Raw genomic sequence first — 11,938 nt, forward strand, 5'->3', positions numbered from 1 at the left:
AGGACTGCAGCACCCTGCGAGGAAGGGTGATGTGCTTTGCACGGGACGGTTTGGAAGCAGCACAGGGTGATGGTGCTGGATGTGGCCTCATGGCCATGCCGGGGTGCTGGGAGCAGATCACTTTATAGGGGCAGCTTTGGACAGAAACCAGCAATTTTTTATGAAAAAAAACATTTATGAATATTTTTGCTGTGGCATTTCATACTGCAGATTGGCTGTAGCTTGAGGCTGTGCGTGCCTGTGGCTGCTGCAGCCCGGTTTCATGCTGCTTGCTATTTATTTGCAAGCATGTGCAAGAGAAGCAGCAGGTTTTAAGTTGGGGAACTTCCTTAGGTGGTGCTTGCTGGCATATTAACAGCTGGCAAATCTGCCCATGAGCCGCAGTCACCTGCAAGCCCCAGAGCCTGCTGTGTGGCAGGGCTACCCACTGCAGCTGGCTGGGGTGTGGATGGCTGGGCGGCTGGAGGCAGCCCACGCGTGCTGGAGGCACACACAAGGTCTTCTCAGTGCTTTGAAAGCCCCACTGGGCACCGAGCTGCGGCGGCTGCCTTGCTAAACTGGGAACACTGTTAAAATTGTTGCTGGGGGCTGTGTGGGATGGCCCGTCCCGTGTGGCGGCTGGTCCTCGGCTGCCGGCATCGCTGGCAGTGCGGTAATGGGAGGCAGATGGTGTTTGGAGTGTGAGGCTCTGTGTTTGGATCCGCTTTTCCCACATTAGCACTGAGCCAGTGCCTGGCAGCTGGCAGCAGCGGGACGCGTGTCCTGCTGGGACCGCAGCCCAGATGATGCGAAGGCATCAAAACTGTCTGTGCCCGCCGTGAGGGCACGGACAGCACCAGGGACTAGAGGGGTGATTGCCCCCTAAAATCCTTCCATGAGTTGGGGTGCTCAGCACCTTGCGGGACTGAGCCCTGGGGTTGTCGCGACTATTTTTTTGTCCCAGGGGATTGCTGTATTTTACCCTCCTGGGACTGGAGAGAGATGTGGGTCTAGGTAGGATCACTTGGGGTGGGGTGCACCCTTGCCTGGAATCCCTCCTGCGCCCCTGGTGTCCCTAGTCAGCCCTGGGCATGGCTTGGCCAGGCAGAGGTGGCTCCTCTGAGCATCCTTGCATAGACCCACTGGTGTGGGACCCGGGGGGGGCTGCAGGTGGTGGCCTGGCCATGCCACCCTGGGGCCCCATCTCCGGCCTTGGTGTAGGATGAGCATCCTGTTCCACCCTGCGTGTCCCCTACACCCTTCTGTGCCCTGGTGTCATGCAGAGGCTGTGCCACGAGGGGACAGCATCGTCCGTGCCTGTCCTCATCCTTCACCTCTTCCACCTCCTGCTCCCCTGCCTTGGCCCCTGGGAAGCCCTCGCAGGGCCAGGCTGGGGCTGGGCTGGGGGTCTCATGTTCCCATGGCACTTGCCAAAAATCTTTGTCCCACTTTGGCCTGGTGGCAGTTTCCTGGGGGAACTGGGAGCCTTGTGTCCGGGTGTATGTCAGTCTGTCTGTCCAGGGACAGTGGAGCGGGGACCTGTGCAGGGGGACAGTATGGGGTGTCTGTTCCCCCAGCGCCCCTTGGTGCCACGGGCTGCCGGCCCCAACCGTCCCTGTGTGGAGATGTCCCCGTGGCCATGCCCATCCCGTGCCAGCACTGGAAAAGTGTGAGCATCAGTGGGTCGCACGTGGGCTCCCAGCCCTGTCCCCGCAGCAGCGGCCACACGGTGAAGCACCGCTGTCCCCGCTGTTCCCAAGCACAGCCCCACCGCTGGCCTCACTGCCTTCCCTGGGACGCCTGCGCTCTATAAATAGCCCTCGTAAATCCCTGCCGTGATTATTTTCCCCGCCGTCTCTTGAAAGGCCCCACTATCCACCCTCGGTGCTGATTTTTCCACCTTTCCTTGAGTTTCCCCAGCAACGGCAGAGCCGTCCGAAATAGCAGCGGGCTGACACAGCCCTTGCTCACATGCGTCTCCTTCACCCCACGCTGCATTTAAAGCTCCTTCGAGCTGCGCCCTCCCACTTCCGCGCTGGCCACGCCGGGCGGGAGCGTGGCACGGAGCTGGCGTCAGAGCGGGAGCGTGGCACGGAGCCGGCGTCAGAGCACCCGAGCGTCTGGCTGCGCCGGTTGCGCCGGTCGCCGCTGCAGAGGCCATCCCAGCAGCCATGCCCTTTTTCCGTGACCTTTCCAAACCCCAGCCGCTGGAGTTTCACGCGGAGATGCTGCTGGGCATGCAGAGACCCCACAACGGCAGCCTGCAGCGCCGGCACACCATGAAGGAGTAGGTGGTGGGCACGGGGCAGCGGGCGAAGTGCGGGAGGAGGCTGCCAGCGGGCCCCCTCCTGGGTGCTGGCTGTTCCCCCGGCCCCTTGCCCGCCTGCTAAAACTTGCTCTTCCCTCTAGAGCCAAGGACATGAAGAACCGGCTGGGGATTTTTCGGCGACGAAACGAGTCCCCAGGGGCCAACCCCTCCGGCAAGCTGGACAAAGTGCTCAAATCACTCAAGTAGGTGCTGCAAGTGGGTGACGGGGGGATCAGGGGCCGTGGGGGCTTGGGGGCGAGCTGTGGTCGGGCTGAGCATCACCTCCAGGGAGGCTGGGGTCACCCTGTTTGGGGGAGCTGGGGACAAACACCTTTTGTATCCAGAGGAGCTTTAAAAACATTTGTTGGCTGAAAACTCCCCACCCAGGTGGGCTGGAGGTCTGTGCCCAGGAGGCAGCACGGTGGTGGCTTGGGCTGGAAATTTCCCTGACGGCTGCTTTCTCTCAGTGCCTGTGCATGAAACTTTAACTGGCCAGAGGATGGTTTGAAAAACCGCTTTGCTCTGGAGGTGCTCCAGCAGCCGGAGATGAGCCCTCCCTACTCTTGCCCCTGGCAGCTTCTCCATCTGCTTGAATGGGGCGGCTGAATTCCCCACTGTCCCACAGCCTCCTGGGCATTGCCCGGAGCTTTTCCAATTTTTGCTCAGACACCCCAAGTGGCACAGCTGCCCGCACAGACCTCCTTACATTGTATTTTCTTCCTGGCAGTCTAAAAGCAGAGGTTTCCTTCCAGCAGAGCCACTGCAGTCCTGCCTGGTGCAGAGCCTGGCTCTTCCCGGAGATGCGCTGGCAGTGCTGGTGCCGGTGTGGGAGCGGGGGCCAGCCCCGCTGGGGCACACGGCGTTGCTTTATCGGGGCACTCAGTGTTGCTTTATCGGGGCACTCAGCGTTGCTTTATCGGGGCACACAGCGTTGCTTTATCGGGGCACATAGCATTACTTTATCGGGCACACAGCACTGCTTTATCAGCTGGAGATGTTTTGCTTGTGCTGCGTCGCGGCAGGCGGTGAGCGCGGCTTTTGAAGCTTCACTTTGCCAACACACTCTCCTTCCCCTGCAGGCCCACTCCCGAGGAAGCTCTCAAGTGGGGGGACTCCCTGGAGAAGCTGCTGCTGCACAAATGTGAGTGTTTGCCTGTTTCTTCTGCCTGTTTGCTGCTGGGGGAATAACCAGATGCACGCATGGATAAAGCTGGGATTTCCTCTCTTAATCCCTTCCGGTGTTTGGGGGTAGACAAAGAGAAATGAGGCGGCTCCTTGCCTGCACCACTCTGCTGCTGCCTGGCCCAGGGTGGGATTTTGTGATAGTGGCCAGGGAGAGCTGCAGCTTGGGGGTGCAGCCCCCCTCCGTCTTGGTGGGGGCAAAGGCAGTGATTTGTGTCTGTGCCCGATTCGGAGCTGTGCAGTGGGTCCGTGGAGCAGGAGCTGCTTTAAACCATTCCCCTTCTCGCGTATCACAGCTGGGGCACCTGGCATCGTGGTCATGTCCTGCACTCAGCCGCACAGGGATGGCCGGCGGTCCTGTCCCCATTGCTGCCCCCACTCCAAGCTCAGCCTTCCCCTTGGCTCTCTGTGCATGTAGCCGGGCTGAGGACCGTGGATTCAGCGCATGGATGGTTTGTGTTGCCACGCTTGGCCCAACAGTGCCATTGCTGCCTGCTTTGCACCAGGGCTCACAAGGGGTTTTAGGGGACGGTGCAGGGAGGTGGTTTGGGTTGCAGCTTTGCCAGGTTGCTGGGCTGAGGGTCCTGTGGGGCCATCCCCTGCTGTGAGCCGTGAGTAGAGATGTGTCTCTGTCCCCACAGACGGGCTCGCTGCCTTCAGGGCCTTCCTGCGCACTGAGTTCAGCGAGGAGAACCTGGAGTTCTGGCTGGCCTGTGAGGAGTTCAAGAAGATCAAATCCCAGTCCAAGATGGTCTCCAAGGCCAAGAAGATCTTTGCTGAGTACATTGCCATCCAGTCCTGCAAGGAGGTGAGGTCTGGGGGCTGCGCTGGCGTGTGGCTCCAGGGCACGGTGGCTGCCTGGGGAGCTGCTCACCAGCGCTGGTGTCTCTGCCTGCAGGTCAACCTGGACTCCTACACGCGGGAGCACACCAAGGAGAACCTGCAGAACATCACCCGCAGCTGCTTCGACCTCGCACAGAAGAGGATTTACGGGCTCATGGAGAAGGACTCGTACCCCCGCTTCCTCCGCTCTGACTTGTACTTGGACATAATTAACCAGAAGAAGGCCAGCTCCCCACTGTAGACCCAAGAACTCTCTCGGGGCAGGCTGGGAGCTGTGTGTTTACATGAAATCGGGCGACAGAGGCCTTCCCGGGGGACGGCGGGAGCGTGCCTTCCCACTGCCGTTCGTGCCCCCAAGCCATATTCCTGCAGCGGACGGTGCGGGGCAACTGAAGGCACCAAGCATGAGGCCGAGGGGACCAACAGGCCAAGCAGTCTGGTACTGCTCCATCGCCCCATTTCACCATCGCTGGTACGATGCCTTCGGGGTGACTCCGGCATGGATTTTATCCAGGAGGGAAGCTCCCACAAGACTACTGTGAAGCATGCGCCCGAGCTGCGAGCATTGCTGGAAGGTGACGAGTGATCCCGACTCGGCGAGGAGGAGGAGGACTTTTGTACAGGGCTCCGGCAAGGGGACAACAGCACCGGCATGAACATTGTCCCTGGATAAAAGACTTCTGAACTGGACTGGCCCCACGATGCTGCTGTGCTTCCCTGTGCCGGCGATGCCTCCCGGCTCCCCCGAAGCAGCTATCTCGCAGGAGCCTGGTATTCCCTTCGCTCGTGGCAGGTCCCCCCGGGAGCAGCGAAAGCCGGGTTCTTCCCCTGCGCTGGAGGTGTGCAAGCCGACCACCTCCTGCTCCCACCCCTGGTTTATTTATTGACCTCCTATAGCTGGACGCATTGCTGTGTAATAGGAAATCCTCGTGTCCTTTCCCATTCTGAAATTACAAGTGCAATATTTGTGTGTGTCGCGGCGGAGTTCTCCGGTGGAGTGGATGACTTTTTTTCCCCGAGTGCGTACAACATTTTCTAAGTTAGCAGGTTTTATCTGACAAAACGCATTCCCTAGCAGCGGGCCGCTGGGGGAGCCTGGGTGTATATATCGTGCCCTGACGACAGAGGGTTTGGTGATGGAGAAAAGCAGCTCTGTGAATCAGAGGCTCTCCTTACTCTGGATAACAATACGGTGTTTTGAGAAGCGGGGGTTACCGCTGAACCTGGCAGAGCTGGACGGACTGCCTGCCTCCAGGCACCCAGTTTACAGTGCGAAGCATCTCTGCAGCTAGCAAAAATACATTGTCATGGTCATAGGTAAATAAAAGGAGAATATAATTTCTTGTAGCTGCCTTTTCTTCGTGGCATGTTTCTCAGGACTGGTGCAGCCGGGCATCCCCTGCTTCACCGGGGAGCGTAAAATCCTGTTACTGCATGGCTAAAGATGGGAAAATCTGGTTCCATGAATTTCTGAGCTGTTTTTTTATGACGGAGCAGCTGCCAGATGCTCCTGAGACCAGGCTCGGGTGTAGCCCTGCAGGAACACAGAAAGTTTTGCCCAAAACGAGACTGTTCCCAGGGACAGCGTTCCCTGTTTAAACACAGCAGGGCTTCTGAACGTGGAAATGCCCAGAAACATAAATGACCTAGTGTAGCTGCAGGTCCCTCTGGGGACACACCAAAAGAAGCAAGAAAAAGCCCAACAGTGCTATTTCAGGTCCCAGCTGCATGGCTTGGCAGGGCTGCTCCTCCCCAGCAAGGGCAGCACCGTGACAGCTCTGGTGTGTGATGAAAATGTTTTGTAGAGGTCGTTCATGGTGTGTTTGGTAGCTGGAATGTCTTGTGCCAGTCACCTGCTTGTGGTGGGCCTCAGATGGCTCAGAGATGTGCTCGCGGTGTCACGGGGCCGCACTGGGCCCCAGGGGTGGTGTGGTGCTGAAGTGCTGCTGGTGATGCCGAGGGATGGAGGTGGTGTGGCTGCCCCAGCGATCCCACCCGGGCACAGCTCTCCCTGGCGGATGCAGTCGCTTCTGGGGAACTGTCTGTGTTTCCCTCTTTAAACAACCAGCAGGTGATGTCCAGCTGGGGAAACTGAGGCAGGGCTGAGGGGACCCCTCAGGGGTTGGCTGGAGGCAGCAGGGTTGGTGGGACGTCTGTGTGGCTCTCCGGGGGATGCTTTTGGACCGCTGGGACCTGACGGGTGGGCGCAGCCTCCCTGTGAGTGCAGCCTCCCTGTGAGTGCTGCCACGGTTGCCCCAGCTGGCTCCTCCAAGCCAGACCCCCCTCTTTCTCCTGGCATTGCTGAGAGCCTTCATCTCTCCTTCCCAGCCGGGAGGGTTTCCCTTCATTTCCCTTCCCTCGGCAGGTTTTCTTGCACTTCCCCCCCTCTCTCCATCACCTGCACGCTCTTGACTCCCCTCACTCGGTCCCAAGCCATCAGTGTTAGGAAACTCAGGGCAGGATCACTTTGTTATCCCCCGACTTCTCTGTGTCCCTGGGCTCCTGGGGCAGCATGTGGGGGACTCGACTGGGGGGGGCCTCCATGGGCGTGGGGCAGCTTGGTACCTGCCGTTACCTTCTCTCCAGCAGGTCCAGCAAGCCCTCCCGTGGCCCGTGGTGATGCCCAGGATATCCCACCACACAGCCACGCCTGATTTCAAGCCTGTAACCTGCCTTGGTTATGTGGATTACCCGAGCCCACCCGGCAGGGCAGGCGGCAAGGGCTGGAGCTCCTGTGGGACGTGTGGTGCCGGAACCTCATGCACAACTTTGAATAAACAGCATCGACCTGCCTGCAGACAGTCCCTGCAGGGGACAAAGGCACCGGTGCGTGCAAAAGGTGGAGAAATGGGGACCCAGGGTGACCCCCTTCCTGGAGAAAATGGAAATAGCCCTGCGTGAGCGGCAGAAATTTGGTTATTGCTGTAACAGAATTTATTGCCCGCCAGGTTAGCGTGAGTCACTCTGCAAACACCATCCCCGCGCGCTTGCGAGGCGCTTGGTTTCTAGGAGAGGCAGGGCTGGAGTGGGAAGTGGAAATGCTGGATGCCTGTCCCGTGTTTTCCCAGGACGGCCGGTGGCCTCTGCAGCAGGACAGGTCTCATCACAGGCTCTGCAGTGACACCAAAGCCACAGCTTTGTCCCCTCCACGCTGTAGCAGAGGAGCTGTGCCATCTGCTCCAAGACTTTGGGCCTCAGAGTGAAGGGTATGAGCAATGTGGAGATTATGGATGGGAACTGGATGGGGGGATGGTCAGCTTATGGAGGGGATTTGCTCTGGGGGGACGCTGGTGGGGATGGAGATACGGCCCCACTGCCCTCAGCAGCTCCTTTTCCAGTGGGATTAGGGGCCTGGGAGCTGCTGAGGCTGTTGGGGGGCCGCTGAGCTTACAACACAAGCAGAAGGGGGACAGAAACATCCTTATCTAGCACAAAATAAGATGTCCAGGACAAAACCCAATCAGGCTGCAAGGGATGCAAAGAGAAAAAATTATTGACTTACTGATGCCAATGCAATGAGCCTGAGCAATGAAACCTGGAATGAGATATTCCCGATTCCTCTGCTGAGGCACGACCTCAAACCAAGCAGAACTGCTGGCAGCTGAAGGGGTGTTCCCACAGCAGCACTGCTGAAATCCTGGAGGGGTTGCCTGGCTGGGGATGGCCCTGGGGACATTGCAGAGAAAAAGCCATTACCTGCACCCAAGCCATGGTCAGTGAAGCTGTGAAGGTGGTGGGTGGCACAGGGTGGTGGCAGCAAGTCGCTGCCTGTCTCGGGCTCATCCTGAAGCTCAGGTGTGTGTGCAGGCAGCTCATCACTGCTGCCTGTTTCGCACAGCGGCCAAAGCCAATTTCCCAACGCAGAAACCGGTGCCTTCCAAAACAGTGAGGATGCTGTAGGGGGCCTTATCTTGGCAGATAACCAGGATTTATCTCGGGGCTAAGAATTAGTGGTTGCTCAGCTGCAAATAGTCACAACTCTGCTGTGTTTGTCATGGGCAAACAGGGTAAAGTCCACTGAGGCGCAGGTGCTCCTGGTTCATTTGGGGGATGAAGATCACCCAGCTGAAGGCACCCATGAGACGAAGCACCCCAGGGAAAGGATTTAAATGGGAATGTGGGAATAATCACCAGAAAGCGCTGAACGCTTTGTTAGGTTCTAAAAATGCCACGACTCCATAGGTGAAAAGGGTTATGAGTGCTGGGAAAAACATCCTAAAGTCCTGGGTTTAACATCATGGTTTCCTCACACCCTCAGGGGGCTGGGATGAACCAAGAGGACTCGGGGAGGCTGTTAGATCAGTTTTACCTGGCCAAGGTGATGGACCTTGACCCTTCAAGTGTCCTTTAACACAGTATCTCATCAGCTTCCTAACTCAGCAGCCAGAGGTGGGTGCTGGGGTCGTCTGTGATTTACAAAAGCAAATGAAGTTCTGAAAACAGCAGCTCCCTGAAAAGCCTGTTCAAGCTGCCCAGCACCTCTTGGATGAAGACTTATGGGGAGAAGCCAGTGAGCAGCGTGGGCATCCCACGCTGGGGCTGTGCCCACGAGGCCAGCCTTGGCCAGCACTGGTCCCCTCCCCTGTGCAGATGAGCATCTGCAGTGTCTGGGGAAGCATAACTCTTTGCAGCAAGCAGCGCTCAGGTTGCAAGGGGGCCTCATTTCAGAGCTGGCTAGAAGCCCTGAATGTAAAGCCTTTCCCTTTTTCCCCGCAAAAGTAAAAAGTTTGCCTTTTTTTACAGGTGTGCACCATGCCCCAAGACACTCCAGTAATGCACAACCTTTAACTGGGCTTTTCCAAGGCACCCATCCTGGAGCATAAACTTATCCAAACAAACATAACTTTCGACTGAGCAAAATAATTCCTTGGACCCCTGATTAGACAAATATTCTCAGAATAGAAACAAGGCTACTTTATAGCCATAGACTAAACATAGCTCGACAGCTAGATACCGAAACTGCAGACACAAGAATTCCCCTGCCCTGGTGCAACATCTGCCTTGCTGTGCGAGTCGCTTAACCCTGCTCAGAAAGTTGTTGAGGCTTATCAGGAGCACACGGAACTCATTTGGGTAGCCGAGGTGCCCAGGAGCTCCTGGAGCCCTGCTGCAGGACAGCCAGGCTCTGGTTGTCCGCAGGGTGGGGATGGAAGTGGGATTGGTCTGGGTTTGTCTGGGGACTTCTGCTCCCACCGGGTTTGGTGAGGGCCAGGGGGTGCGGAGATGTGTTTGGGGACTCTTGTCCTTCCAGCCAGTGACCCTGGGGCTGAGCTTAGGAAAGCTGCATGGGGCAGTGGAGGGATGTCTCTGCAGTGTGGTGGTGGGTGCCCAGCTCAGCACCCCCCTGTGCAGGGTGTCATTCTGCCCAGGGGAGCTACAGACAGCGATGCCCTTCAGATGCATCCTGGAATTGAGGCTGTCAGGACGAGTGCCACCAGCCTCTGTGGCTGGCATCAGCGATGTCATTCCTAAACAATCCAAGGGAGCCAAGAAGGAGAAAATAAAATACTTCTGAAGTAAAAATAAAAATAGTCAGACTCAGATGCTGTCTGTCAAGGAAATAAACTAAACGCAGCTGGGCTGCTGCCAGGACAGGAAATCCAGCAGTGGTGAGTCCCCTGGGTGCCGCTAACTCATGCGGGAAGCATTGTTACGACCCCCTCATAGCTCATTTTGTGATTCTTCTCTGCATTAGGTCATTTTTACTCAGCTCATCCAGCTCACACATTCCCCGGTGCTGGGGAAGGCAGGAGAAAGGATGGTGAGATACATTTCCCTTTGTGGCTGAGCAGACCTGCCAGGCAGTGACACCGGGGAGGACGGGAAGGACCTTCTTCCCCGAGCGACCCACTGCAGGCATCCCCCACCCCACTGTGGGGGCTGTCGAGCTGTGCACGGGGCACAGGCAGAGGTGATGAACTGGATTCTCACCTTGGAAAACTCTGGGACCTCCGCCTTCATCCCTTGGCAGAGGGTGAGGAAGAGGGAGGTGGGGGAGAGGGAGAAGAGCCAAGCAGGAGCAGGTGGGGACCAGGGATGGGGTGTTTGCATAAGAGCCATTTGCAAGTAATTTCTTGTCCCTTCCTGAACTAATGGGGCAATTATTTCAGAAGGACACGTGTTTCTCATGGAAAGTTCTACTCAGCTCGTGCGTCAGTTTGCTGGTGTAGCAGCCCTGTTCTCCCTAACGTGTTCATGGTGCTTCTAGACAAAGACAAGTGGGCGAAACCTCCTTGGATCAGGGGACAGCGGTGACCGGTCATGGAGTGCCAGGCAAACATCCTGGTCCAGGGCAAATCAACAGCTCGGCAGCAAATGGGCTCACATGTCAAAGTCGATCGGCAAAGCTGAGCAAACACCGCCCGGCTCTTTGATGTAGCTCCTGTGCTTGACGCTGGGTGTTTGGACGAGTGTATCTGATTTGTATCTGTTGGAAGGAATAGCTCTCCAGCCAGCTCAAGAGGGGTGTGGAGAAATCGGAAGGGGTCCTGCAGAGTCTACTGAGGTGGTCATGGGCCTCGGGCACAGGACTCCTGTGGAGGGATGGAGAGGGATGGGGTCTAACAGTATCCTATAACTGTGGGAAAGACAGCCACAAAGATGCTGGAGCCAAACTCTTCTTGGTAGCACCAAGTGACAAAATAAGGGGCGACAGCCACAGTGTGACAAATTTCAGACCTTCAGCTTGGACAACGGGAAAAATATTTTCATTGTAAGGCTGATACAGTAGAAAAACAGGCTACCAGAGAAGTAGGGCGTCTCCATTGCTGGAAGTGGTCGGGATTTGGCCAAAGTCATGGCTGACCTGACTGGGTGCTGGCGATATTCCTGGTCTGAGGGAGGGTTGGACCGGAGACCCCCGGGGATGCACCCCTGGCACACGGAGGGTTCTAACCCTCGCTTTGCTGGTGGACATGGGTAACACCTTCCAGGACACAGGCACTGAGCCCACAGGAGGTGTGGGGCAGTGCTGCAGCAGGCAAAAGTCCTCATGGGAGCAGTGGAGCTGAGTCCTATGTTTTTCTACAAGTCAAAAATTAATTTCTGTGGCTTGAGGATGGGTCATTGTGTTAGTGTCTGAGCTGAGGGAAGAGTTCCTTCCCTTTGCCCTCTGACCAGCTCTGAAGCTGTTTGGTTCTGGGTAAAAGATGAGAGTCGAGTGACAAAGACCGGACTGGGCTGGGCTGTGGGATGGTGACATGGAGCTCAGGGTGACATCTCTGCTGTCTCCAACTGCCCTGTCCCCTGACTGGGCAAGCTCATCTCCCTCAAGGATATGAATAGCATTTTGATCTCCAGATTGCTGTGTTTTCCAGAACTATTTTTTAAAATCTTTTTTTGGCCCCACGAACATGTCAGCCACCCAACACCTGAGCAGCACCCTGATGGCTGTGCGGGGACCAGGAGGGGATGGGGATCCTGGATGCTATTGCCCAACACGTATCGTTTACTTTGCCATTTGAAGGCAAACAATTGACTTAATTAACGAGATGGTCTTTCAGGGAATCAAAGTGTTGTGACAGGTAGGAAGTCTGATAAGTTAATACAGCCAGTCTTCCCTTTTCTAAAACAAATAGAGAGGAAGGAAGGAGGATGGGAGCTCTCACAAATGATGTTTTAACATAG

At 56.8% G+C, this 11,938-nt stretch overlaps 1 protein-coding gene across 6 annotated transcripts in view; it reads left to right on the forward strand.

The window, feature by feature from the left end:
* The window catches only part of RGS3 (regulator of G protein signaling 3), an 85,225-nt gene extending 79,566 nt beyond the window's left edge, over nt 1-5,659 (forward strand). For 5 of the 6 annotated variants that reach the window (XM_037400564.1, XM_037400563.1, XM_037400565.1 and 2 more), the window contains 4 exons: nt 2,389-2,490; nt 3,367-3,428; nt 4,111-4,277; nt 4,368-5,659. In XM_037400564.1, coding sequence (XP_037256461.1) covers nt 2,389-2,490; nt 3,367-3,428; nt 4,111-4,277; nt 4,368-4,553 — 517 coding nt within the window. In that variant the 3' untranslated portion in view covers nt 4,554-5,659. Of the gene's footprint in view, nt 1-11; nt 2,267-2,388; nt 2,491-3,366; nt 3,429-4,110; nt 4,278-4,367 lie in introns of those variants that run through there. The other variant, XM_037400568.1, reaches the window with a different exon arrangement.
* The last annotated feature ends 6,279 nt before the right edge of the window (nt 5,660-11,938 follow it).

This window comes from Falco rusticolus, chromosome 9, assembly GCF_015220075.1.
Source record: "Falco rusticolus isolate bFalRus1 chromosome 9, bFalRus1.pri, whole genome shotgun sequence".
In the NCBI taxonomy this organism is placed as follows: domain Eukaryota; kingdom Metazoa; phylum Chordata; class Aves; order Falconiformes; family Falconidae; genus Falco; species Falco rusticolus.